Raw genomic sequence first — 24,922 nt, forward strand, 5'->3', positions numbered from 1 at the left:
TCTGAATAACCTGACTCTGTTCCTTACTTGTTTTTTCTTAAGTGGATCTGGATTCATGATTCTTATGGGACCCACTAGGTTTTACTAAATACCACCAAAACAATATGATTGTTAGTTATTAGTTGTGCCTTGAACAAGTTTTCTATTGTTTGTTAACAGTTTTGGTCAATAAGAAGTGGGCATCCTCCCATGGTCATAGTAAAAAAAGATTGCAAGACAATATGGCTGCCAAAATTCACTGTCAAAACTTCAGATTTGATGCTAAGCTAAAGGAATATTTCATTACTCTTGAAAGCATTCTAGAAACGTCCCTATTGTAATAAAAAAAAATATTTTTGAACTTAAAATGTTTTATTTTTTATTCTTTATTTGACCGCAGGACAAAGATTGTCTATCCATGTATCCAACAGAGGTTGCGTAACACAGAGTTCTCACTCTTATCGCATTATCATGCATCATAAACGTACAGTTGATTCGGGGAAAAAAAACTCAGTGTAGGGCGTCGTTTTAAATACACGATCTTTGATTCGTGAACAGGAAGAGAGCAGCAGGTGCCACAGGAAGCTGTTAGCTCTGTGAGGAGGAAAGAAGAAGCTATCGGCTTTTAACTGCAGCAACCCAACTCATCAAATACAAAAAAGCACATTGCAACATTAGAGTAAGAAATATTTATATTTTCTTATTTATTTGTTAGCACTTTATTAAAAAGGGATCACAATTTCATTGTAAAAAATAGAGAGATAGCGGTGGAAACTAGGCGGCTAACTCGGTTAGCAACGCTTTGTTAGCCTCTTATCTCAGTAATTTATTGCTCACATTAGCCGTGAAACCTGAGCCGGGCGATGTAAATTATGTTACGGCAAAAATAAACGTTTTATGTACGTTTTTTAATCTACTTTAAGTAAAACTAAGGAAATAAAACCGACGGTAGTAAATGAGTAAATCTTGAGCGCTATTTGCTCCTTTACATTTACTCACCATGGCCAGATTTGACATTTTATCTCCATTCATCCATCCATCTGCATCCATCTGTTTATCCTTTTGCATGCATGTTGTCATCCATCCATCTGCTTTAATCTCTATATCCATTCATCCATCCATCTAATCATAATCTATTAATCATCCAACCAATCATTTTTATCATTTTGTTCATCCTCTCATCCACGCCTACGTTCACCAATGCATCTATTGCACATATTTATCTGCATGAATCTGGCCAATTTATTTTTCTATCCATTGATTTGTCGATTCGTCAATATTTATTTTATTTATACATCATGAATCTCTGCATTTCTATTAAAAAATAGAATAATAACTCTGATTTTAGCTGTTGTGACCTCTGACCTTTTTTAGAAACCTTGTAGAACTATGCATCATAACTGTTTCCATTTAAAGTTTAATCCAAGTGAATCTTCTGTTTCTCAATTGTAACTGACAGCTTTATTTATACTGCCCCCATGTGGGGACAGTAGGAAGCTGAAGTGATAAAATATAATAAAATTCTGTTTTAATCATTTTTTATTGCTTTATTTAAACTCTACAGAAGCTCATTCTTTTAATTAAAAAGTGTTTTACAGTTTGTTTTTGCTTTTTTTCCCTTCCCTAACTTGTGGCAGTTGTGAATTTAAAATGTTTGTATTTAGTTTGCAGATTTTCTATCGTCGTCAGCTAAAATGAGCGCTGCTGCACCCAACCATCGAAGGACCAAACCCGGAGGTAAGATTGGTTAAAGTTTGCAAACTGTTTACTCTTATTTCCTCGCAACATTTGTACGTATTTGTGGCAATAAAACCAGTAGAAAAATTAAACTTATTTTCATCCGAGAGCCACTATTTTTCAGCTTAATGAAGGTCTTGCTTGTATTTTTCTGCAGGCATAAAGCCTGGAGCTGCGAACAGCGGCGTGACCGGACCCACCTCCCAGATTCCCGGCCTCTGCCAGACCGCCACCGAGAGCGCGGAGGTGGAGAGGACCAGCGGGCGGCGAGTGGGAATATTTGAGACCGACTCGGACTACGTCAAGCTGGCGAAGCAGGGAGGACACAAAGGTGAACCGATAAACCACAGATTTAAAATTACTGACAATAATCCAATGATCATAAAGAAAATCTTTCACTGTTTGGCTTAGTAGCTGTTTGTTTGCCTCCCTGTTGGGAAGCGTTCATATTTATTAATTATTTTAACTTCATGATTAACCCTATCACAATAAGCAATTAATTGATTAATCGCATGAAAAATTAAAAAGAGCTCAATAGTTTTAATTCTGACTAATATTGTATGAAGAAACATTTTTTTTACAGAGATATAATCAATTTTATTTATGGTTTTGGATGAGTGTGAATTTAATTTAGTTTTATTTGTTTTTGGTATTTAAATTATCTTACAAAATTACAAAATAAATACAAAGACAATGGTAAATAAAAAAATTACTACAACTAATAAAAACAAATGATTGGAAATAAAATAGAAAATTAAATAGTGATAATATTAAGTGTTCTTTACAAAATGAAAGTCTATTGGTCTTTGAGAACTTGCATTATTATCAATATATTATAAAACAACAATATTATGATTTATTGCAATAATTTCTGGAACAATTTATCATCAGTAATATTAGTTATTGTGACAGGCCTACTCATGGTGCATAAGCAGAAAATGGGAAATAAATGCGAATAAAACTTTGTGAATTCTCATTTTGGTTCATCGTTTTGAAACAATCCCCGACTCTGAGAGGTCGCAGTAATTATTTGGCCACTGAGCTGCTTTAGGTGTGACTTAAATCCCTTCTGGTGTTTTCAGAGTGGAGATAAGAGTCATTACTGCCTGCAGAGTTTTAGCTTCAACATTAATGTTTCCCTTCCTGCTGCAGGCTTATTGAGTCACGATGTTGATGACGATGACGCACCGAAGAAAGCCTACAACCCGCCCAACTGGTTCGGAGGGGATGAGTCAAAGAGGTAAGATGGGCCAGACGCTGATTTAGAGGAAACGTTTTCGTAGGAAGAGTCCAGAGGAGAGGAAAATGAAATGTTCCTGAATGCTCCGTGATCGTACTGTCTGTCACCCAAGTGTTGCGGCTGCAGGCGAATTGTTCCCAGAACCTTCACATAGAATGTCATCGTGGTTTTGTGCTTTCAGCGGAAGCAAAGCCTCGTCTCCTGACAGCCAGATGAAGGCGGGCAGGCGGCTTCTGGCTGCTCCCTTTGGCACTGATAGCAATTCCTCCTGGGAAAGAGAGACTGATAGTTTTTCCCATGGTAAAGAGAAGGTGAATGGACCGAACTAGTCACTCCCCAACATTCATGCCACGCAGATGCCACTCCATCTTTTGTTATTGCCATTATTTCAGTTTTTATCACAACTTTCCTTCATTTTCCACCTTCGTTTTTCATCCCTTCATTTGGAAATTGTTTCAGGTTTTAATCCTCCGGAGGGACGTTTTTGTTTCCTGGGAATTTGGAGGGGGAAACATTGGCTCAGTGATTGCAGTTCTCTCCAATATTCCAGCTGGTTCTAATCTGGGAAAACTGGATTACAGTGATGTGCAAAAGTATTCACACACACTTGAAGTTGTTCACATTGCAACCACAGGTTTCACTGGGACTTTATGTGGAAGAAATGTGACTTATGGTTTAGTTACAAAGAAAAAACAGCAAAGTGTGGTGCATTCAGAGGTCACTTTATTAGTAAGTAAAATTCAGCTTTACCTTCTGCTCTGCTGCATAAAATCACAGTGAAATACATTCAGGTTTGTGGTTGCAGTTTGGAAAAACATAAAGCGGTTCATGGAGTGTGAATACATTTGCAGGTTGCTGAGTCTGGGTTAAAACTAACAGATAAATCATCATTTTAAAATGTTCTGGTTGGTTTTATTTTTAACAGCATGGCAGGTTTTTTTCCCTTAAGTTTTCCTCTTTATTTCGTCCTCTGCTCTGCTTCCCTGATCTTTTTCCCAGCCGTTCATTTCTCCATGTTTTTTAACTTGGTGAATTCCTGTAGTTCTGCATCCGTGAGTCAGGCTGTTGCTGCTTATATAACTGAATCTGGTTGATGTTTCAATCTGCAGATGTCTCCAGATGATGCAGTTGTGCCTATGGAGGGTCTGACCATGGCCAGCAAGTATAAGAGAATGTAAGAACTCGTTCCTTTCTTGGATTTACTGACATAAACTTGATTTATTTGGAAGGTTTTAGAGGTTTGATAACGTGACGCTCTCTCTCCTCCTCAGATCCTACGATAAGAAAGCTCCTCCGGTCAGCATGTCCAAGCTGCTCAGTCACGGCTACATGGAGGAGAAGAAGAAGTCTGGAAATGACGACGATACTTCAAGTACAAACATTTTTATAGTTTAGCAAGAAATAAAATCTGAAGTCGGGAAGAAACTGATTTGTTTACATGAAATTAGACCATAAATCTTTCAATTAATTTCACTGGAACTGTGTGAAAATAACACCTGAATAAATTAGTAACGTGTTGCTAATGCTGCTGACGTTGTGTGCACGGTTTAGATTTGTTGTTTTCTGTGTTCGATCTGCAGGTGTGACTTCAGATCAGACCAGCACCGTCATGACGGAGGATGTGGATGATCTGGATTAGTTTGCTCAGGTTCTGGTTAGCAGGAACAATGGGGCTGTTCTTTAAGGTTCTTCTCCCCCCGATATGGGTGTGAACACACCTCTGCACCCTCTTATGTTTTACTCATGTTTATTGTAAATCCACTGACTGTTAGGTTTTGTACTCATGTTTATGCAAAGGTACCGTCTTTATTATTTATTGCTTTAATTTGTATAGAAAGAAGAAGAAGAAAGGAGTGTTTCTGAGTAGTGTATTCAGTGTTGGTGACTTTTTGAGTTTTGTTTCTGTGCTCGATTTGAAAGCAGGGCTGGAATCCAACAGCTGCCGGTTTTTACTTCTGAGCCTTGTTGCTGTTCGCTTCCCGCCCTGGACGTATGAAGATCGACTTGGTGACGTTTAGATGTTTGTGCTGATGATTCGTGGTTCCAGTGATGTGAAGTATTATTTGCTCGTCTCGGCATGATTTTTTAAAAAATTTTCCGGCCGAGGCGACGCGTACGATCATCTGTTGAGACGGCAACCCTGCAGCTGCGATCACATGACGAAGTGAAAACTGACGGCCAGAGTCACTGAGGTTTGTTTGGGTAAAAAGGAGCCAGATGTTATTTCTTTCTTTCCTTTGATCGTACTAATTATTCTGTTTTAAAGCCTCCTAAATTAAAATTGTATGGTCTCACTGCTCTGTTTACCTGCCAAAATAATAAGAATAAATCAGACATAGCTGAAGCAACAGGCTTTAGCTTCTTTAGTGCAAAAGTGCCAAGCTTGTTTCGCTGTGAAATCACAACATTCCCCTTTTAGCCACGGCTAAACGTAGATGTGCTGTTGGATTTTAACTAGACACTTGAATTTTGAAGCTTTTTTTTTGCATTCCTTGTCTGAAAAATCTCTAAATCTACAATGAAATCGTCTTAAAAGGTTTTAAATTGCAATGCGACTTAAAAAAAATCTTCCTTCAAATCAGCAGAGCAGAGGAGTGAGCAAAGCCATTAGGAACGGGCTGGCATGTTCCTGGAAGGTGGAGCAAAGTGATCTCAAAGTGCTGCAGCAGACAATAGAGATCTGCTGTTCCTCCTCTCTTTGTCCCATTACTTTGACTGCCAGGACTTCAGGAGGTAATGCATCCCTGTCTCACTTTATAAATGCCTTGACTCACCACATAGTTGTCATTTTAAGGCATAACTGAGCTGGGAGTTACATCGTGTTCCTTAAAAATGGAATAAATCCAACTAATTAGTCGTAGAAACAAATTCGTACAAGAAATGTTGAGCTTTTACTGCTAAATATATTTAGTCTGTAAGCGTTAAATGTTGACACTGGGTTTTTCTTTACAGTGTGAGGAACTGAGAATGTATCATGTTCTGATCTTTCCTTTTGAAGTACGGGTTTATTATTTATGTACTGTTAAATATTCAGGTAAACAGCGTTCTGCCGTGTTTTTCATTTTACAAAGAAGCAGTAGGAACCTTTAGTGGCTTAAAATCTCTTCTTTTCGCTTTTTCTTGTCAAATCTTAAGGTGGTTTTGAAAAATGCAAATATGCCAACTGAGATGGAAGAAGGTTTTAAATGAAGGGAAGTTCTCCGTCACTTCTCAGTGTGTAACTTTGCTCTCACAGTATTAATTGTCACTTCAATAAATGAGCATGTGCATGTTCATGTGTGGTGGTGTTTTCCCTTTATTGATATAAACTTGCTTCAGGCTCAGTTTGCACGTTTATTAAAAAAAGATTAAACTAAAAATTTGCAACAGTTCCTGAAATCCAGGCCAGGGAGGAAAGACATCAGCAATATTAGCTTAGAAGCTACTTTTCCTCCAAATTCAAAGGATTATAAGCACACTAATTGATTTTTATTTGATGTCTAATAAAAGTTTAAAATGTTTACTTAGAGACCCATTCAATAAATCATAATAGTATTGATGTCAGTTTATTACGTAAAAAATGTTGAGATTTATCACACATGTATGGATATTAGATTTTCTGTTAATAATGATTTTTCTGTTTATGTTAAAATTAGAAGATTCATCTACAAACATTTATTTGAGTAATTATTTACAATACCCACTAAACTATCGGTTTTCTACTGGCTGTGTATTTTTTTCATAAATAAAACAATAAATAGTAGAATAAAATAAAAACATAATGAAAAAATGTCAGTACTGAGTATTGAAAAGTCAGGCGTCCATCTGTCCACCCATTCATCCATCCTGTCTATTTTTCCCTCCATTTCAATTGAAAGTGTCTAAAATTGATTGTAGTTTTTTGCATTTATATTAATTCAACCAATTTTATACATTAATAGTGTAAACAATTGACTAGAAAAATAGCTTTTAATTGATTTTGTTTCCATAAAATATATTTATTTTAAAATCAATGTTGGAATAAATTGCAATCTTGACAATATTGGAGTTCAGTATGATGAACCTGATAACCTGAGCTGTTAACTGGGAATCCCATTAACATCCCTGTGACCAGCACTGGTGTGTGTGTGTGTGGAGACGTATCGCAGTAACACACACACACACACACACACGCTGGTCGCTGCAGGCTGCATCCTTCCTCTCGTCGCGAAGAGCTGCCGCGCTGCCGCACGACTCCTGCCGCGGCCACAGCGACGCGCGGCTCCTCATCGATCCGTCGATCGGAAATAATCCATAGCCGCATGGTGACGTCACGCCGCTGTTAACCGGCGCTCGTGGCTGGGTGCAGCCTTGACTTCAGGGATGGACGCGCGCGTTTAACTCCTCCGCTTCTCCTTGCACGCGGGGATTGATTGGAAGAAACGCACACACACAAAAAGGGCAAATTATAATTGCACCACAAGCGCGAGGACGTGCACGCGGCTGTCTGTTTGTTTGTGACGTCGGCGCGTTGGGGAATGGAGTAGCTGTCACGGAGGAGAGGATGGAAGCGGACTGAGCCAGCTGTGGCCTGCTTCTAACAGCAACATCTGGCCGGTGAGTCGCGCTCAGCGGTGGGCGAGCAGCTCTGCTGGCTGCCCGGGCTCCGGCGCTCTGAGTCGGTGTGACCTCGTCCTTGGCTGCCGGATGGTGAATGAATGATGGAGGATGCAAGGTTGACCGGGAGATGCATGCAAGCCCATGCATCGTGCATGCACACCTGTTAATACATATAGACAGCACTGGTGTGTGTTGAGATGTAAAACACACACAGAGAGGAAGGATGCAGCCTGCAGCGCTCTGTGTGTGTGCATGTGTGTGTGTGCAGTTCCTCTATGTGTGGAGAAATCTGTACCTGCATGCACAAATGACGGGTTATAGATTAGAGATGAAAAAACATGCATAGGGGAAAATAGAAGAATCATCTTTTGTCTCTTTGTGTCTCTTGAGGGATTAAAAAAAGCACAATCACACCGTAAGAGGGGAATTTATTGCAGGAATATCATGAATTCTGGGATATTGCAACATCTCAAAAGCTTAATCCCTGCAACTGAAACACAGTGGTTCCCTAAAATTATATTGCCGTGATTTTCTGTGCATTAACCCACATCCTGACCGTCCTGCAGGGTCAGAGAGGGAGCCTGCAGCAGCCAGCCGGATCTGTGGGGGATATGGAGGAAGGCGACGCAGAAGGGGAAGGACCCATGGTGGTCAGAGAAGGTCCAAGCCGCCAAGGCCTCCAGTCGGAGTCCAGCGCCGCCACAACAACCACCACCAACCTCCTGGCTTCTGTTAAAGAGCAAGTAAGATGCTGCTGCTGCTCATTTCTTCCTTCCTTTTGAATGCAAACACCAGCTTGGCAGCTTTATGGTGTGACTTTGGCAATATTTTTCATTTTAGGATGAAAATTTGTCAGAATTGTGATGAATCTGTGATTGTTACAGGAGATTTTCTATCACATCCAGGATGTTTTTTGGTTATTTTGAGCCTAATGCAGCTCAGGATCACATCATAATAACTCAAGAAATGTAGAAATATTACCTTACATGCTCAACTTTATGTTATTAGGCTACAAAATTTACCTGTACTATGTTGTGCTTGTCTTTAATCCTACGGTTTTGTAGTTTCTTCCACTTCCTGGTTGTGGTGGGTGATATGGACTTAGACTTTTTTTTGATAAAAGTCATGATAAGAACTATTTAATACTTTTTTTACATTAGAGAAAATCGTGAAAAAATAGCAATTCACACAGTTTTGTTGGGTTTTAAACATCATTAGTTGGAATTTATTGTGAAAACAATAAATCAAAATTCTAGTCATGATAAGAAATGTATCACCATAATGTCGAACTTAACTTGTTGGCTGTGATTGGTTGTGTTTCTTCTAAGGAATGCGCTGATTGGATGAAAACGTTGCCTGTTATTTGCTGGTGGTGTGGTTTATTTACATTCGCTTTGCAGTTGCTTCCATGTTCACATCTTACTTTGTACATGAAAAACATGAAATTTCACAACTTTTTGGCTTTTTTGGTGTTCCATACCTGACGATCAGGAACTTCAGACGCCAAAAGTGATTTGAGTGTGAGATATAAAAACTCAACACCTCAAAGTTTTACAAAGATTTATGCGCTCACATCAGTTTCACTGCACATTCAGATTGGTGACACAAATAAAACAGCAGAGAAATGCCAATTTGAGCAAAATTTTAGTCATTTCTTGTCATTTTGCTTATTTTCTGGGTTGTGGTTCAACCTTGTCTTGTTTTTTTGGAGTTCCATACAAGTTTTAAGCAGTTTTTAGCTGTGGTTGTGACCTGAGTCGCCCAAATGAACACTGTAAATCCAGGGGATTATCTCCAGATGAGGATGAAGTGTAAATGAATTGTGGTGCTGAGTCACACAAATCTGCACCTTAAATTCTATTAAAAGCCTCATTAATAATTTCTTCTGCTGCACTGTCTGAATTCAGCACCAGGAAAAAGATGTAGCGGTGCAGAAAAACCCGTATACTGTATGGCATGAAATGAAAAGCTAAGGAAGATGCAGATTTCACCAGATCAGAAGAAGATATTCGTTATTTGCCAGCAGGAATTTAAAGGAACAGTGACGTCATGCTGCCTTTTTTATTTTCTTTGCTTTGGCCTCCATGTTTTATAGCTATTTTAAGTTAAATGACAAACTTTTTTTTTCATTGTTTTTTGCGGCTGATGCTCCCTGAAATGCCTCAGATCTGCAGGAAAACAACAATACCAGCCTTAGAGGACAGCCTCCGTCTGTCTCGCTGTCCCTGCTGTTATGTTTAATGCTGATTTATATCCTGTCAGCATGGGAGTCTTTCTGTTCTCCTCCTCTTAATTATACCTGGACAGTAGCCATGTTCTCTGCTAAGTCCCTGGGCGTGCTGCTCTGAATCAGGCGCTCTGCTATTTAAAGGCTTATGATGTCTAAGAAAAGAGACTCGGATACGATGTTTAATTTGCAGTTTTTTGGAGGGCTGCAGATTGTGCCTAAATCTCAGGAAGAGGGTTCATGTTCATCAAGAGCAAACATTTTCTGCACATGCATTGCTCTGCAGGTAGAAACTTTAGATCTAGAAACTAAAACTTTATTTTGCTCGTTTTAAAAATCCAAAATGTCTTCTTAGTAGTTGCGTAGTTGCAGACATGTCACTGTTTCTGTTGAGCAGGTGAAATACGATCCAATGTTGCAGAGTGGAATAAACGATCTGTGTGCAGAAGGGTTAAGTCAAGGGCACTTCTGTCCGTTCTGATTGATCTCCACTCAGAGACCGTATATCAATAGACCTGGTAGATTGCTTAATGTCCTGTTTTCTTGGGTTAAAGATGCTTGTGGTTAAAGATGCATTTGCCAAAACACTTATTGACTCCATTGCTCATAGTTTATTTGTCATGTAATTAAGTGGTTAATTGCTCATTGTGACAGGCTTAACATCAACACTAGAGAAATTGATGGTGGCCGACGTGCGAACGCGCAGCAAACTGAGCAAACAAAGAAAAAAACTAATGAACAAACAGAAAAAATGTGCAAATAAAAACTGCTGCAGCCTCAGAAAAAAGAAGCTAAACCTACACCAAGAAACCAAATTCAAAAGGAAAATATTGCGAATGGATGCAAAAGAAAAAATGCCGCAAATATAAAAGGTTGCAAAACTCGCTTCCCGATTTTTTAGCAAAGGATGATAAAATAAAAACCATGAAAAACTCAACTCTTTCTGCTTGACTGAGCATCAGTACAGTGTAGAACTCATCTAGTAACTAATTTAGCATTAACTGATCAGTAATTTTATGGAAAAAAGTGATTAATAGGAGATATTTTTGTTATTATTTATAGAATTTGAGCTAGCTGAAGCTAAAACTGACACTTGAGAAGTTTTGGGTAGAACATATTTACAGACAAATGGTTTTTTTTCTTAATCTTAAATGCAAAATATATAAATATTTGCACAGTTTTGGCCTATTTACAACTTGTGTTATTTTTTGAGCAAATTGCCTTTTTTGAGTCTGTATACTCCACTTTAATTGATTCACCACAATTAATCTTATTAATCATTTCAGCCTTAAAAATAAAAACCTACATTTAAAAGTGTCTAATAATTTTCCTACGGAATATTTTTTACCACAGCCCCAGTTAATTTCTAATTAAGGGCAAAAATGACACTTAAAATCTAAAATGAGACATTTTTGAGCCTCCAGTTAGGTTGTTTTGTGAGAGAAAACAGTTGGAAACTTTCAGGGGATCAGAAGATAATGACAACAGCATTCTGTATTGTGGATTTTGTCCTGAGGACTTGCCCAAATTGAGACAGATTTCTATTAGATTTCTCTAGTTAGAAGATGAAATGTACAGATGTGAAGCAGAAAACCCACCTTCATAAAGCCAACATGGTCACGGCGAAAGGCCTGGAGTTCCTGGAGGCCAAACGTTTCGTTGTGTGACTTGTTTCAGGCAGCTGAACAGCCTGGGAAGAGAAAATAAAACAAAGTTGCTTTACGTCTCTCTGCGTCGGTTCTGCTGAAGCGTCAAATCTTCCGCCTGCAGTTCCTCCACAGAAATGTCAAATTAGACGTGCTAAATGGAGCGCATCAGTTATTGCCTTTTATTGTGTTCAGGGCCTGATGCTTTTCCACTTTGCTCCCGTTTAGCCCATTAAAAGTGGGAGAGTGATGGATGTGAGAAGGAAAATATCAAACGTTCCGTCTCGGAAACTTGAAACTCCACGGAGGTGTCAGAGCACAGTTTGATTTTGTCACTTCTTCAGCAAACAGAGGGATCGATCTGATGTTGGGATAACAGCCTGCAGATGTTTCCGCTAAATGAAAGATGAGAATCGTGTCTGACTTGGGCTGTGAAACGGTGCAGGGATCAAAAAAATACCTCCAATCAGAACGTTTTAGACTTTTCTGGCAACTGAACTCAGTCCGTACTTTCCCAGATTGTGTAAGAATGGAGGCATTGCCCGCCTCGGCTGTTTGCAGGGATTGTTTTCTGTCCCTGAGCTGACAGCGGCAGGCTGTTGCTCTGCAGGCCAGATCCCAGATGAACTTGATGCATGGCGCTGCTGAAAAAGAACATGCATGCTCATCAAAAAACACACACAAGATGTATGAGGCGCTCAACAAAACCACAACCGAGCCGCTTCAGCGCTTCTCACCCTGGGCTGGGTTTCAATGAAAGGAGCCAAGAAAGCACGCTCCATGTCGCAGCAAATTACAAGCACAGATGCTGGTAATTTGGTAATTTGGAGTCGTGTCTCCAAAGTCTAAGAAGATTTCTTGGATCCTCCATCTTGCTGCACTGTGGCGTCACTCTGTGATGTTCTTTGCAGATGCGGGTCCGCCTCCACCTGCCTCATCCACTTACTGACGCGACTCCACCATTAGAGGACTAGTGTACTTGTTGCTTTTAGTCAGACGCAGCTCTTTCTGCCTGTGAAGAGACAGGAAGTGCTTTAATGCATCGGAGGGTCACATGTGGAGGCGTGCGGAGTGGGACGATGGGAAAACAAGAGAAGGGTAAACAGAGCAGAGGTCTGATGAAGCTGCTGCCTCCGATGTTACTCAGGATTTCATCCAGTTCCAGGATGGCAGCCTGGAAAACATGGAAAAACATGGAAATACCTGTAAAAATACCATTGAAAACATTGATTCCAGACTGTTTTATCTTAGTGAGACAATATGTACATCCATCCATCCCTTTTTATTTTATTTTGTATGTATATTTTTCTATCTACATAAGGGATTTCTGGATTGGGATTACTGGATGGTGCAAGATGTGGAAGTGTTCTTCTCTTTCTTTATCACGTTTCATCACGATTAGACGCTCGTGGAAAATATCTGCCACTGCAGCAAAATTAGCCTGAAAATGTTCCAGCTGGCTTTGTCACAAAGCCTTAGCGATGGAGTTTGCAGAAGCCAGAGAAGTAGGCCGAACATTTCACGGATATCATAGATGCGGCGTGGATAAACCAAACTGCTGGGCCAAGATTAGACACAGCAAACGGCAGAGGTCTGTGGTTGGTGGGACTCGATAACGGGGCGGAAAAACAGGCTGTGACGGCTCACAATAAGCTGTGTCGGATCGTCCGTGAGAGCCCCTCAGCTGGTGCGAGGAGTCGCCTGGCACGGCTTTATGTTGGCCTGATGCTGTGCCGTAACCCAGCCAGGCTAAACAAGCAGGCCTGTGTGCTGTTGTCCTGTCTCTGCGAAGCTTTGGGGTGATGTAAGGAATGCAGGAATTCACAGTCAGCAGCAATGCTGTGACAATAAGCTGCACGCTTTAAGCTCCCACATTTGTTTCCTGGTGTGTAGCTTTAATTGGTCCACTCACACATTCACCAGCTCTGTTTACAATCTGGGCAAATTCTTCTGCCTGTAGTGGACATCATGTTAAACATGTTGATTATTGTTTGTACACAACAATGAGACATCAGATGGCAACAAATACGAGTTTCTGATGGATTTATTGGAAATGAGAATCCTTTGAAAACAGACAATTCCAACTAACAACAAGGATTAGTTTTAATTACATAGTACCATTTTATAGCAGAATCAAGTAACTGTGTTACCTTCAGTTGTTATAAAAATGCTATATGCAGTACAGGACCAAAAGTTTGGACACAACTGTGTGTCCAAACTTTTGGTCTGTACTGTATATATCAAATATGACTTAAAGAAAATTGACTTTGTAATTTAACGTCTTCAAATTGGGCTTCTGTCTCTTTAAAAACTCTTTCCACCTTCAGGAAGTCATCACAACATGGCTCCTCTATTAACCCCAACATTTTAGCAGCATTTCACTGAGAAGTAGCTCCTATAATGAGCTCAGCGAAATGCAGCTCCACCAGGTGTTTGCTAATTGCTGCTGGCTAGTCTGAAGGAGCTGAGTGGGGGAAGGATGGTCTGTCAGCTGGGAAACTGCAAATCTGAAGAGGAGCTGTGCCTCAAAGGCGGGGCTAGATTCACGCAGGCGTTTTGCTGAATGGTTGCCATGGAGATTAGAAGATGCATGAACATGCAGACATGCACGAAAGACTTAAAGCAAAGGAATAATATAACAAGATGCAAAGCTCAAAAAAGTGGATTTTACATAAATTCTCTCTAAACTGTCATATTTAGCTTTACAAACAGCAAAACACATTTATAATAACAAAAATTTTTAACATTATTTTTATGGTGATTCCGTGATTTCAGATATTTATGACAAATCAACAGATCCCCGCATTTTTTTGCATTCCTGTGAGTTTACTGCAAATTTTCTACAGAAATTGTAAAAAATGTTTGGTTTAAGTGATGCTAATGCTCACGTTTCTTACTCAGCTTTACTTGATGTTAAGTTATATTGTGATCGATATGGCGAGTAGCAAAAAGTCACATTTATCGTCACACCTAAGCGCTTTTATTGCAAAATTCCTTGCAAATATTTCCAAATTAGCTCCATAAAATCTGTGATTTTGATCTTGATTTGAACTCCTGAACTAGACCATCACAGAATCTGTATCAGTTTGTTTCTGCTTTTCTCAGTTTTATCCCCAGAAGTTAGTCGCCTGTATCAAGCTGCTATAAAATATCTATCACCATTCATCTAGTTTAAAGTCCCTTTAATGAGATTTCACAGCTTCTTGCTTGCAGGAAAGACAAAATTGATATTTAACTTATTAACGTAACGCTCCTAAATGTTTTCCACTCCTGAATAATCTTTATTACGGTGGAAGGATGGGAATCAAATTGTTTAAAAATGACTTTATAGTTCTTAACAAATAAATAGGCTGTGAGAATTGCTTGTTCTTTAAGGTCATTTCTGATTTCTTTCCATCTTGACATTGTATTAAAGCGCCATGCTAAAACAATAAAACAAAAAACAGAAATACCACATGATTACATGAGGAAAATATAATTGCTTTGAATCTTGCAGCAGTACATTTCAAGAAAGTTAAAGAGCTCTGATGTACAGTAATGAGTAGAAACGATGCATGAATGCAGTTACAAAATGGAGGTTACATTTCATAAACACGACTAAAACAGAAAAAAGCTTTAATGAAAGTCAGTTTGTCATCAGGACAACATTTTGCAGCAGATTACAGCAGCCGACTGCGAGCATGGAGAGCTCTGAGTCCACAAACATCTGTCCAATTAGCGAGGATCAGAGAATCAACACTGATTAAAAATGCAAAATTACTCCTGAGTGTTCAGCCTCCTTCTTGAGATTATTGATGTTTCATGCTGTTAGAGTTAAGATGAGAATGTGTCCACTCAGGTGTTTGAAATAAAGTCGCTAAACTCTTGGAGTTGGTTTTTGAAATGGACTCGCTGCTTCTGAAATCAGGCCAGCTTTGCTATTTTCATCAGCAGCAGCAGCAGCAGCAACTCGCTGGTTTTAGCATGTTGGTGAAATAAATGAGAGAAAAGCTCGTTCATGGCTGACCCAAAAACAAAAAGGAAATAGATGAAAAGCTGGCAGTGTGGATTTAAAAAGTCTTTTGTAGTTTAAAAGGGATTATGATGTAAAAGACTATGATGGACTGTTGCATGATCTTAAAGAGGACATTGATGATTGAAAACCATCCAATTCTGCAAAGAAGAGTGGGTCAACAATCCTCCACGTCGATTTTAAACACTTCCTGCCTGGTTTTAAGAACATTTGATGGCATTTGTTGCCTCCAAGGATGGAACAGCCAGTTATTACATTTAATTTGGAAGCTCTGTGTTACATAAAGCCAAATTGTTTTGAATAATTAGTCCCAAAAACTTGATTGATTATTGAGCTTCTGGTCTTATTTCTAAGATGGAGCCCAACCATTCTGCACTGAAAGCTTATTTTAGCTGCTTGTGTCTAAGATCCATGTCTCACTAACAAATTAAGAGACTTTCCTTGTAGTTTTGCCTTTTCGTTTTGTCACCACAGTCGTGTAAAGCCCGAAAACCCAAATCTGCTTCTTCATTTCCTACTCCATTTGGCCAGACCATCATTCAAGAACAACCTATATGACATGTATTGCAAATATTGAGATAAAGTTTAGCTTTAGAATACCTAAAATAAAGAAAATGTTAAAATAAAATAGCGTGACTAAACACAAACTGATGCACATTACACAGAAACATGTTTACTAAGCCAGCATGCTACCAACACACTTGCAGCCAATAGATAAATTAATTGCTCTGTAAAATATGTACAAAATACTCATATCATAAAATTAAAACAAGTGACAGCACATACCTGTCTGGGTTGCCTAGCGACAGCTGCTCAGTCAGCTCCTGTCCAGATTTCTGTTCCAGATACCGGCGTTAAATCACTTTCAATGTGTGCTATATTTTTAGCAGAAAACCACAGAGCAGCCAAGCTCACTTCCTTCTCTTTACATATATATTATTTATTTTGTTTTAAAACCAGTGCACTAGCTATCTAGCTAGTGTCAAAATCCTATCTCTTTTGTCAAAAATAGATAAAACATTGAAAAGGTTCATAGTGGTGAGGAAAAGTTTTCTAAAAAGCTGATTTTGTTTAATTCTAACTAGCATGGATAAATTGGGATTAAAAAGCTGCTGTATTATGGAAAACGTTGGTTTGTTATTGTTCTGTTCATGTTTCGCTGCAGGAGCTCCAGTTTGAGCGACTGACCCGGGAGCTGGAAGAGGAGCGGCAGATTGTGGCGAGCCAGCTGGAGAAGTACATGCTGGGAGCTGAGTCGCCAGCGGGAGACAGTAGCAGGTAGATCCTGTCTGCGCTTTTCTTTTTTCACGATGATATAAATAATTTCATCTAAGAAATTCAGAATGAATTTATTTCAGAGTTCTCTAGACACTTACATTGTTTCTGTTACAGATTTCTGTTTATTTGTTTTTATCACATAAAAAGCATCTAATAATCAAAGACAACATAAGAAAAATATCTTTGTCTGATATTAAAATTAGTTCTCTGATGGATCTGAAACGTTGAAGTGTTGCAGTGAATGTAGAAACAGGAGAAATCTGCGTCTTTTTCACAGAACTGCATATATTTTAACGACTTTGATCCAGTTTGGATGGAAGAAACTCAACTATAAATTCAAACTTCTCTGCCCAGTTTGAGTTTATTGCAGTTTTATGTTATTTAATTACTGCAGGTGTCCAGAAACACGATGAGTTGCTCTTCAGTTCTGAGTTTGGCTTTTTGAGATGAAATGAGTGACTTAAAACATTTATGGCTTTGAGACTTTAATTACTGTAAAGTGGTTACAATCTCATAAAGTTTTAAGGTTGTTTCACAAAACAAAATGACATCTGGTAGTTTTATGTAAAATGCGAAACCCTTATAAACTCTCATTTTGCTTCATATCTTTTGGATAAGCCACAAAACAATTCAGATTTGGACGGGTTTCTTTCAAAACTTCCTTTATTTTCCTTTTGTTGTTTTGTTTTTACGGGTAAAGTGATTGTTCTTTTTTAGTTAAACGAATCTTCTTCCTCCTTCCTGGTTTGACTGAACATTAAGTATTCCTCTGTGATCTAATTTACCCTCTGCTCTCCTGTCTCCTCCACTTCCTCCTCCTCTTCTCCGTTACCAAAGCTCTTCTGAGAAGTCGTATGCATGGAGATCTGCAGGTATACTTTCTTATTTTTAATGCGATATGTTAATATCTTTGCTCTCTGATTGCAGTTTGCTTCTGTGATCTTCAGATTGAAGTTTAGTTTGAGGCTTCTTGTATTTTCCTAATCCTGCAGCTTCAGATAGAATCAGATGTTTATAAATTTGCCACCCGGGTGGCATCGTTTTTCCAGATGAGAACTCTTTATAGCCTCCAGAGGACTGAGGATTGCTGGCACGCAGCACCAGCCGGTCAAGCAAAACAAAACAATATTTCCGACTCTGACCGTGAGCTTTGAATTGAACCATTTACTATTCTGTCAAAGATCCTTCTCCTCAGATGTCAGCGCTATTATTCACATTATGCATCTCCTGCAAAATTGATAATCAGTTATACAAAACCGTAAATAAAAAATGTTGCCACTTGTTTGACTTTAAGACGACTTTGTGAATGTTTAGCATCTTCCGTCCTCTCGAGCATTTGAATCCAAAGATGAATGTTTGGCTAACAGGGATGTTGTGTGACAGGTAGAGAGTCTCAGGGTGTGGCTGCAGAGGCACCAGGGCGCCACCTGGAGGTGGAGGAAGGACTGTACCTGCCTGAAGGGGACCGCGCCTCCTTGCATGACAGTGAGGGTCCGTCCCCATCCACGAAACACACAGAGGAGACGTTAACGTTTCAGACAGCAGATCAGATTGTTTTCACATTACAGTAAAATCTTCTTGAAGATTGAAGTAGTTTTTGACAGTACAGCATCTTTGTGCTTTAAAAGCAAGAAAAAATGTTAGTTTTGCATACAGGTGTGTGAGCACAATAACATCAGCAAGGGAAACTTTGTAATACTTTCCTACGACTGCAGGATTTAATTGGAAAAATCAGCAGGATTAGCGGTTTGCTACTCTGGAGGCTTGATCTGAACAAAAGTTTCAAATATTTAAGAGGGTTGAAAAGTTTTCTAGAAGTGGATGTCTCATTAAATCCACAGAGAAATTATAAAAAACTCCAACAACTCTAAAGTTAATTAGGTAAATGTTAAAACACGTTTTTTGCATCTCATGAGTCGTGATCAACAACTGGATGTTACTACTAAAAACTTATCGTGTTAACGAACTTATTCGTTCGTGATTTTAATTCTTATTTAATGGGTTTTGTATTTTTTCAATATTAGTGGAAGATCAACAAAGTTTTGCTCACATTTGTAATGGAAATGCAGATAGTGACGAAATGCTTGAAAACAAGTCTTAAAATGTTTGAAAGTAAACATGGCTGCCTGATGGAGGCTCCGCCCCTTTTCTCTCTGCTGTTGTGCAGGTCGAGTTCAGAATGCATGCAAGAATAAATTATTCTAACTATTTACAATTAGGCTAATAAAATGATTTACAATGATTTACATTTTATCACGGTGTTGTAAACAGTTGTAGTTCGCTGATAACATGCTAAAACATCAAGATAAATGCAGGTTACCATGGTAACCAGTAAGCGTTTAAAGGCAGTAAAGTTTTGAGTGCATCAGCTGTGTTTACAAACAAATAAATCCTCTGTATTTTGGTCAAAAAGACATTTTTTCATAATTTAATCAGTAAAATTACCTAATTAATTAATTAATGTTTCTGGATATTTAACCTGAATGAAAAACAATTCCAGCCTTTTCCGGATCACTAAAACACCCAGAAACTAAAGTTTGTCTCCTCTCCGCTGCTCACGTTTTATTTTTAGCTGTAAAACTTCCACGCTTCCTCACACCTGGAGCTCAGCGCTGCAGCTGCAGCGGCTCTCTGTCGGACATTAGGAACCTTCACTGGAGCGTTTGACACTTTGCTTCCATCAAGCCTCCTGGCAGCATGTGTTAAACCGCCAAAGATGGGCGGGTGATAGAGCGGAGCAGCTGGTGTGGCTGTACATTCTGATTTGAGCGTTTTGTTTGTTTCTTCTTCTCCACACTTTTAAATAATTTATGGGAATTGTCTCGTAAACACGGCTCGTATTTATGGTTCTGAAAGCTGTTTAACCTCCGACGTTCTGCGGTTAATTCCCACTTCGGTAAATACGCATGATCTGAAATGCTAAAACAAATTGCCTTTGGGCTTATTTGTATTCCATACAGTTGGAGTAGTCTCAGAGTATAAAAATATCCCCCACATGCTTCCTCTTCCTCCTCCTCCTCATCCTACAGCAGAAAGTAGGACAGCAGGTTGTTCAAGGAGCAACATAAAACCATAACGCACAAATCCATGATATTTAATAAATCTGTGATGATGTGGTGTTGTGATTATTTTGTGTTTTTCCAGGGTCAGGAGGTCATTCAGCCCACATGACCTCGTATTCAGACAGCGGGTACCAAGACAGCAGCGTCAGTTATTACAGCAACCAGAACGTGGTGCGTTCAGAACCTCGAGCCTCGATATCGAGAAGCCCCAGAGCAGAAGGTCAAGCCTCTGGGCAGGTAGGGTTTGACCTTTAACCTCACTTTAATCAATCAGTCAAGTTTATCTGTACAGCACATTTCAGCAACGCTGCATTTCAAAGTGCTTTACATCAGAAAAACACAAAAAAATACAAAGTTATAGAACAAAAAGTCCATAATTGAAACATTACACGTGTTGATTAATGTTTCATTAATGATGTTTCAAAAGCAACTCTGAACAAGTTGGTTTTTAGCCTAGATTTAAAGGAACTCAGTGTTTTGGCTGTTTTGTAGTTTTCTGAAAGTTTGTTATAGATTTGTGGTGCATGGAAGCTGAATGCTGCTTCTCCACATTTGGTTCTGGTTCTGGGGATGCAGAGCAGAACCAGAAGACCTCAGAGGTCTGGAAGGTTGCTATGACAACAACAGCAGATGTTAAAGTCGTTCAGTCATTTATAAACAGTAAGTTTATTCTCTCAGTGGAAGGACTGTGTAACTGGAGTCTGTCTTACTGCCAGCAGCAGCGTTCTGGATCTGATTGATTTTTTAGGCAGACATGTTGCAATAATCAATGCGACTAAAGATAAACGCGCGGATGAGTTTCTCCAGATCTCGCTGAGACATTCGTCCTCTAATCCTGGAAATGTTCTTCAGGTGACAGAAGGCCGACTTTGTGACTGTCTTTATGTGGCTCTGAAGGTTCAGGTCAGAGTCTTTTACTACTCCCAGGTTTAGTGGCTGGTGAGAATCAGAGGAAGCTGCTTTATTCAGAATGATAAGCAGGACTGCAGCGGGAACAAGAGAAGAAGAAGAAGATTTGTCCTAGTTGGTAACTCATGCGGGTAAACCACTGGATCAGTTACTGGTTCAACTGGGACTCTGCATTCCTGTGACTAGAAAGAAACTGGATGGGATTGAAATGATTTAAATTTATCCTCCTATTTTTATGAACAACTGCCACATGAGTATACATAAAAACATAAAAACATAAAAACATAAAATGTTCCAGAAATCAAAGAATGCAAATGATTATTTTCTTATTTTTTCTTGTACGCTGTGTTTTACTCTGGCTTTTGTACTTAATATTACACAGTTAAAACCAGATATTCACTTAAAAAAAATATACAATATAACTCTCATTATTATTATTAGGAATAAAAAAGTGGTATTTTATTTAATAAATAGTCCCAATATATAAATTGTCCCAGTAATTATTGAAATAAGCGATGATAATGTTGATTTGAAACCATTTTCAATGACATAATCTTAACTTTCCGGTCTTAAAGACCAATAAACGTTAATTATTTGTAAAGAACACTTAAAACTGAAACTGGAAAATATTTAAAATATCCAAAGTAAAACTCAACAACCAAAAATAATAAATAGAAATTCAATAAGAACCACTTTTAACCAAAACCATAAATAAAATGGATTATGAAGTCTTTGTAAAAGAATAGAAATTATTGAGTTAATTTTGATTGGTCATGAGATTAATTGCTTATTATGACAGCCTTAGTCATAAATGCAGCAGTAACTTTTGACACCCATAATATAAATATTAGTTTCTTAATATTTGTGGTAACTTGTTAAGCCCAATGGCTTCTGGATTTTGAGTTTGAGTTAAGAAACATGTTGTAGATTTTGTCCAGGTTTCTATGAAAAGTTCCTCTTGGACAGTAAATGAAATCTTTTAATGTTCTTCAATTTCCACTTATTACTGTGAAGCTTTTTAGATGAAAAAGCCCCGAAGTTAAAAACACAAATTTTAGGCCGCTAACATAATGAGAGCTGGACAAAAGACCATAAAGCTCAACCATGGCGACTTTATGGAACCACACAGGAAGAGAATATATTCTGCTCTCACTGTTTCCACTGGCTGCTGCCTCCTGTTTCTTTTCTACTTCTGACTGACAGCAGCGACTGCAGCCCGCTAATTATTGCCATGAGCATCATGTCAAATTATTCCCCACCTTTAAAGTGTCACATTATTCTCTCTGTGACAGATGAAACAGGAATGGCAAATATTAATGAACTCATTACAATTTTCTCTTTATTTAGCCGCCTCGCTGGATGCTTGGTCATGTTTCACGTCAAACATCTGCAAAGCTGTAACCAAAGCATCAAATCAGTTAAATTAAATTACATTTTCTTTAGCTTATCTTTATTTATTTTTTTATTAAAGGTAAAACTGTATCACTGTCTCAGGTTCTGCTGGGTGCTGATGGTTTTTGTGTGTTTTTCTGCACCATAAAGCAGATTTTCAAGCCCATTAGTTCAAATTAATAACATTTCCTATTCAACACAAGCACACTTTAATAGTATCCCCACAAACATAATGACCTGTGAAAATTAAAGCCCATTTATGGAAGGAGTAATAAAAATAGAGTCCTTTATCAGACTAATTAAATGTCACATTTCCACTGGATTGGGAAGACTAACCTATTTTTTTCCCAGGCTTCCAGTCGGATGTTGAGGAGAATGGCTTCCCTCCCCTCCAGGAGCCAGTCACCCGGCTGTGGCACAACCGGAACCGTCTCTCCGTCCCGAATCTCCATGCGAACATCCCAGGGCAGCACCTACGACTCGCCCATCCTGTCTGAGCCCAAACCGCTTGCCGCCGTCTTCCCCGGCACCACCATGCCGCCCTCCTGCCCGTCTCCCACCTCCCCCAGCGACGCCACCCAGGCCCTGGGAAACGGAGGAGGCATCGGAGGCGGGGTCCGCCTGGGCTCCACCCTGTCCTTGATCGAGGGGAGGGCTTTGACGGGGTCTCCGCTGCGTTCTGGGATGACGGCGATGCCTCAGCACTACGGCTCCACGCTGCCCAGACAGAGCCAGTCGCTGGCCTACGGCGCCGATCCGTACGGCCTGTACCAGAGGAGCGCCCTGCCGCGCCCAGACAGCCTGATAGGTCAGTCAGAAATACGACCAAATACCTCCTGTTGGGATGCAAACAGTTAATCAACCTACGATTAATATCAATTTACAGCTGCATATTAGGACGGCTTTATATATATAAAAAACATTTTCTGAAATCTTCTAGAAAAAACACGGACATTTCTGAGTTTGAAATGTTGAAACTTTTTTAGAAAAACTGCAACTTTCAAATTGACTTCAGATATTTTCAGGAAAATGACTTTTCAAACTCCTACATTTCCAAGATTTTTCAAAAGATTTTCTAAGATTTTTTTAGTTGCCTTTTTGTATATCTATAACATCTGAAAGTTGAATATTTGTGAGAAAAAACTCAGAAATTTTGTGATTAATCAGAAAATTGAAAATGTTCAACTTGGCACTTTTTGGTGGAATAATATAGAATAGAAATACCTGCTGGGAACTGTTAAAAACATAGAATAATAAAGTTTTACAGCTTTTGCTTTGGCTCCCTTAAAGAAAATAAAATGCTGTTCTGTTTTTCTGGATATGGAGTGCATTGACTGATGCAGTTCTCCATCGTTTGAATCTGTAATATGAAGGGAAAGATAGATTGCATATAGATAAACTTGCAACTATTTTCTGTGTTGATGTAATCATTTAGTTTTGGTCTGAGTAAACAGTTTTTACGGTGCAGAGTCACTTACTGTATGTAGACTCGACTTTCTCTTCCTGCGTTTGCAGATGAAGCTTTTCCAAATGCAGCTGAATTTCATAATGCAAGCTGGTGTAAAAGAGGAATACAGAGGTTTCACTCTGAGCCGAGGCCTCATGCTAACAAAGCTGGAGGTTGTGATTGATGTGCAGGAGGAAAACAAGCCAGAAAGACTCACTAGTATTGAGTGAAGAAACTCAGCATGATCAGTGGGATTCTGTTGGATTTCAGGCTGTGAGGAAACAGTTTTAGTATCAACGGTTGCTCCTTCACCACATGATTTTTTTAACAACCTTCGGCTGGATGTCCGATCACTCTTTAAACCTAATCCTCAGATTTTCAGCAGGGGAGCCTTTCTGGGACTTAATATTAGTCAGCTTTATCCTGCTTGATCACTGTGATGCTGGATCTAGCTTTTAATGTGAGGAGAAAAGTCACCTTGCTTCACAGTTGGTTCTTTGCTTTTGGCCATTTCAGCCATTAAAATTCAGCAGCCCATCTAGCTTGTAATGGTTTTCTTGCATCATAGCATCTTTTTATTTTGCTTCACTTCCTTGTGGTATTGTTTTCTTTTCAACCAGTGACAGAAATTTATACAAATTAATTTTTTTTAAGGGTTTCCCTGGCAACAGATGACCAGGAGGACTGTAAGATGGTCCTACAGTCTTCAAACTGTGTATTTTATTATTTCTATCTAGACCTGAATCAAGTTTCTCAGCAATAATCGATAATCGATTCATGATGAATCGATTATTGAAATAATTATCAATTAATTTAGTCATTGGTTAATTGTTAACTGGAGTGTTAAGACTGAAAAAACACATTCTGAGGGGTTATTAAGTCAAAACTGTACAAAAAATTATATAAAAAGTTTCCATTTAAGATAAAAAAAATATTTTGTAAATACAAAACTCCTCAACATAGTTTTAGGGTTCAAATTTTGTAAAAAAGAAAAGAAAAAAAGGCCTGTTAAGCAAATTATGCTATACAGTGATTAATTGATTGATCAAAAACTAATCAACAGATCACTGTATTGATATTTAGTCAAGCAGAAAGGATTGAGATTTTCACATGTTGATGTTAGAAGTATTTTTAGCTTCTACAAATGATCAAATTCTCACTAAATAAATGCTATTATTGTGTTTTAGATATTAAAAAAGCATTTTCTTATGTGAAAAATTGAATTGAACTTTATGTATTTTTTATTATTTCATAAAAAATGCTTAAATGAAAACTCTGCAGATTAATCATTAGATTAAACTAAAATAATTGTATCTTTCAGCTCTATTCTCTGAATCCACACCAGCTATAAATTACATCAAAAACCTTTGAACTTTCTCACCGTTGTCGATTCATCAATGCTGCTGATTTATTAT

The 24,922-nt window shown here is 38.7% G+C and overlaps 3 protein-coding genes across 4 annotated transcripts in view; 2 read left to right on the plus strand and 1 right to left on the minus strand.

Annotated features, from left to right (window-relative positions):
- LOC114140903 (uncharacterized) overlaps positions 1–24,922 on the minus strand; it is a 1,158,965-nt gene that overhangs the window by 1,045,719 nt on the left and 88,324 nt on the right.
- On the plus strand, positions 514–6,231 carry LOC114140931 (uncharacterized protein C7orf57 homolog). Its single transcript, XM_028011278.1, has 8 exons — positions 514–658; positions 1,644–1,716; positions 1,874–2,047; positions 2,869–2,956; positions 3,138–3,267; positions 4,066–4,130; positions 4,228–4,328; positions 4,537–6,231. Exons 2-8 carry the CDS (start codon positions 1,674–1,676, stop codon positions 4,593–4,595), a joined length of 660 nt encoding a protein of 219 aa, XP_027867079.1. The 5' UTR covers positions 514–658; positions 1,644–1,673; the 3' UTR covers positions 4,596–6,231.
- The window catches only part of LOC114140907 (plakophilin-4-like), a 32,454-nt gene continuing 14,623 nt past the window's right edge, over positions 7,092–24,922 (plus strand). Inside the window, exons 1-7 of one of the 2 annotated variants that reach the window (XM_028011216.1) lie at positions 7,092–7,531; positions 8,101–8,277; positions 16,585–16,697; positions 17,535–17,569; positions 18,081–18,188; positions 19,842–19,996; positions 22,412–22,868. In XM_028011216.1, the coding sequence (XP_027867017.1) occupies positions 8,146–8,277; positions 16,585–16,697; positions 17,535–17,569; positions 18,081–18,188; positions 19,842–19,996; positions 22,412–22,868 (1,000 nt within the window). In that variant the 5' untranslated portion in view covers positions 7,092–7,531; positions 8,101–8,145. The remainder of the gene's footprint in view (positions 7,532–8,100; positions 8,278–16,584; positions 16,698–17,534; positions 17,570–18,080; positions 18,189–19,841; positions 19,997–22,411; positions 22,869–24,922) is intronic. The other variant, XM_028011217.1, reaches the window with a different exon arrangement.

This window comes from Xiphophorus couchianus, chromosome 24 (assembly GCF_001444195.1).
Source record: "Xiphophorus couchianus chromosome 24, X_couchianus-1.0, whole genome shotgun sequence".
Classification (NCBI taxonomy): Eukaryota; Metazoa; Chordata; class Actinopteri; order Cyprinodontiformes; family Poeciliidae; genus Xiphophorus; species Xiphophorus couchianus.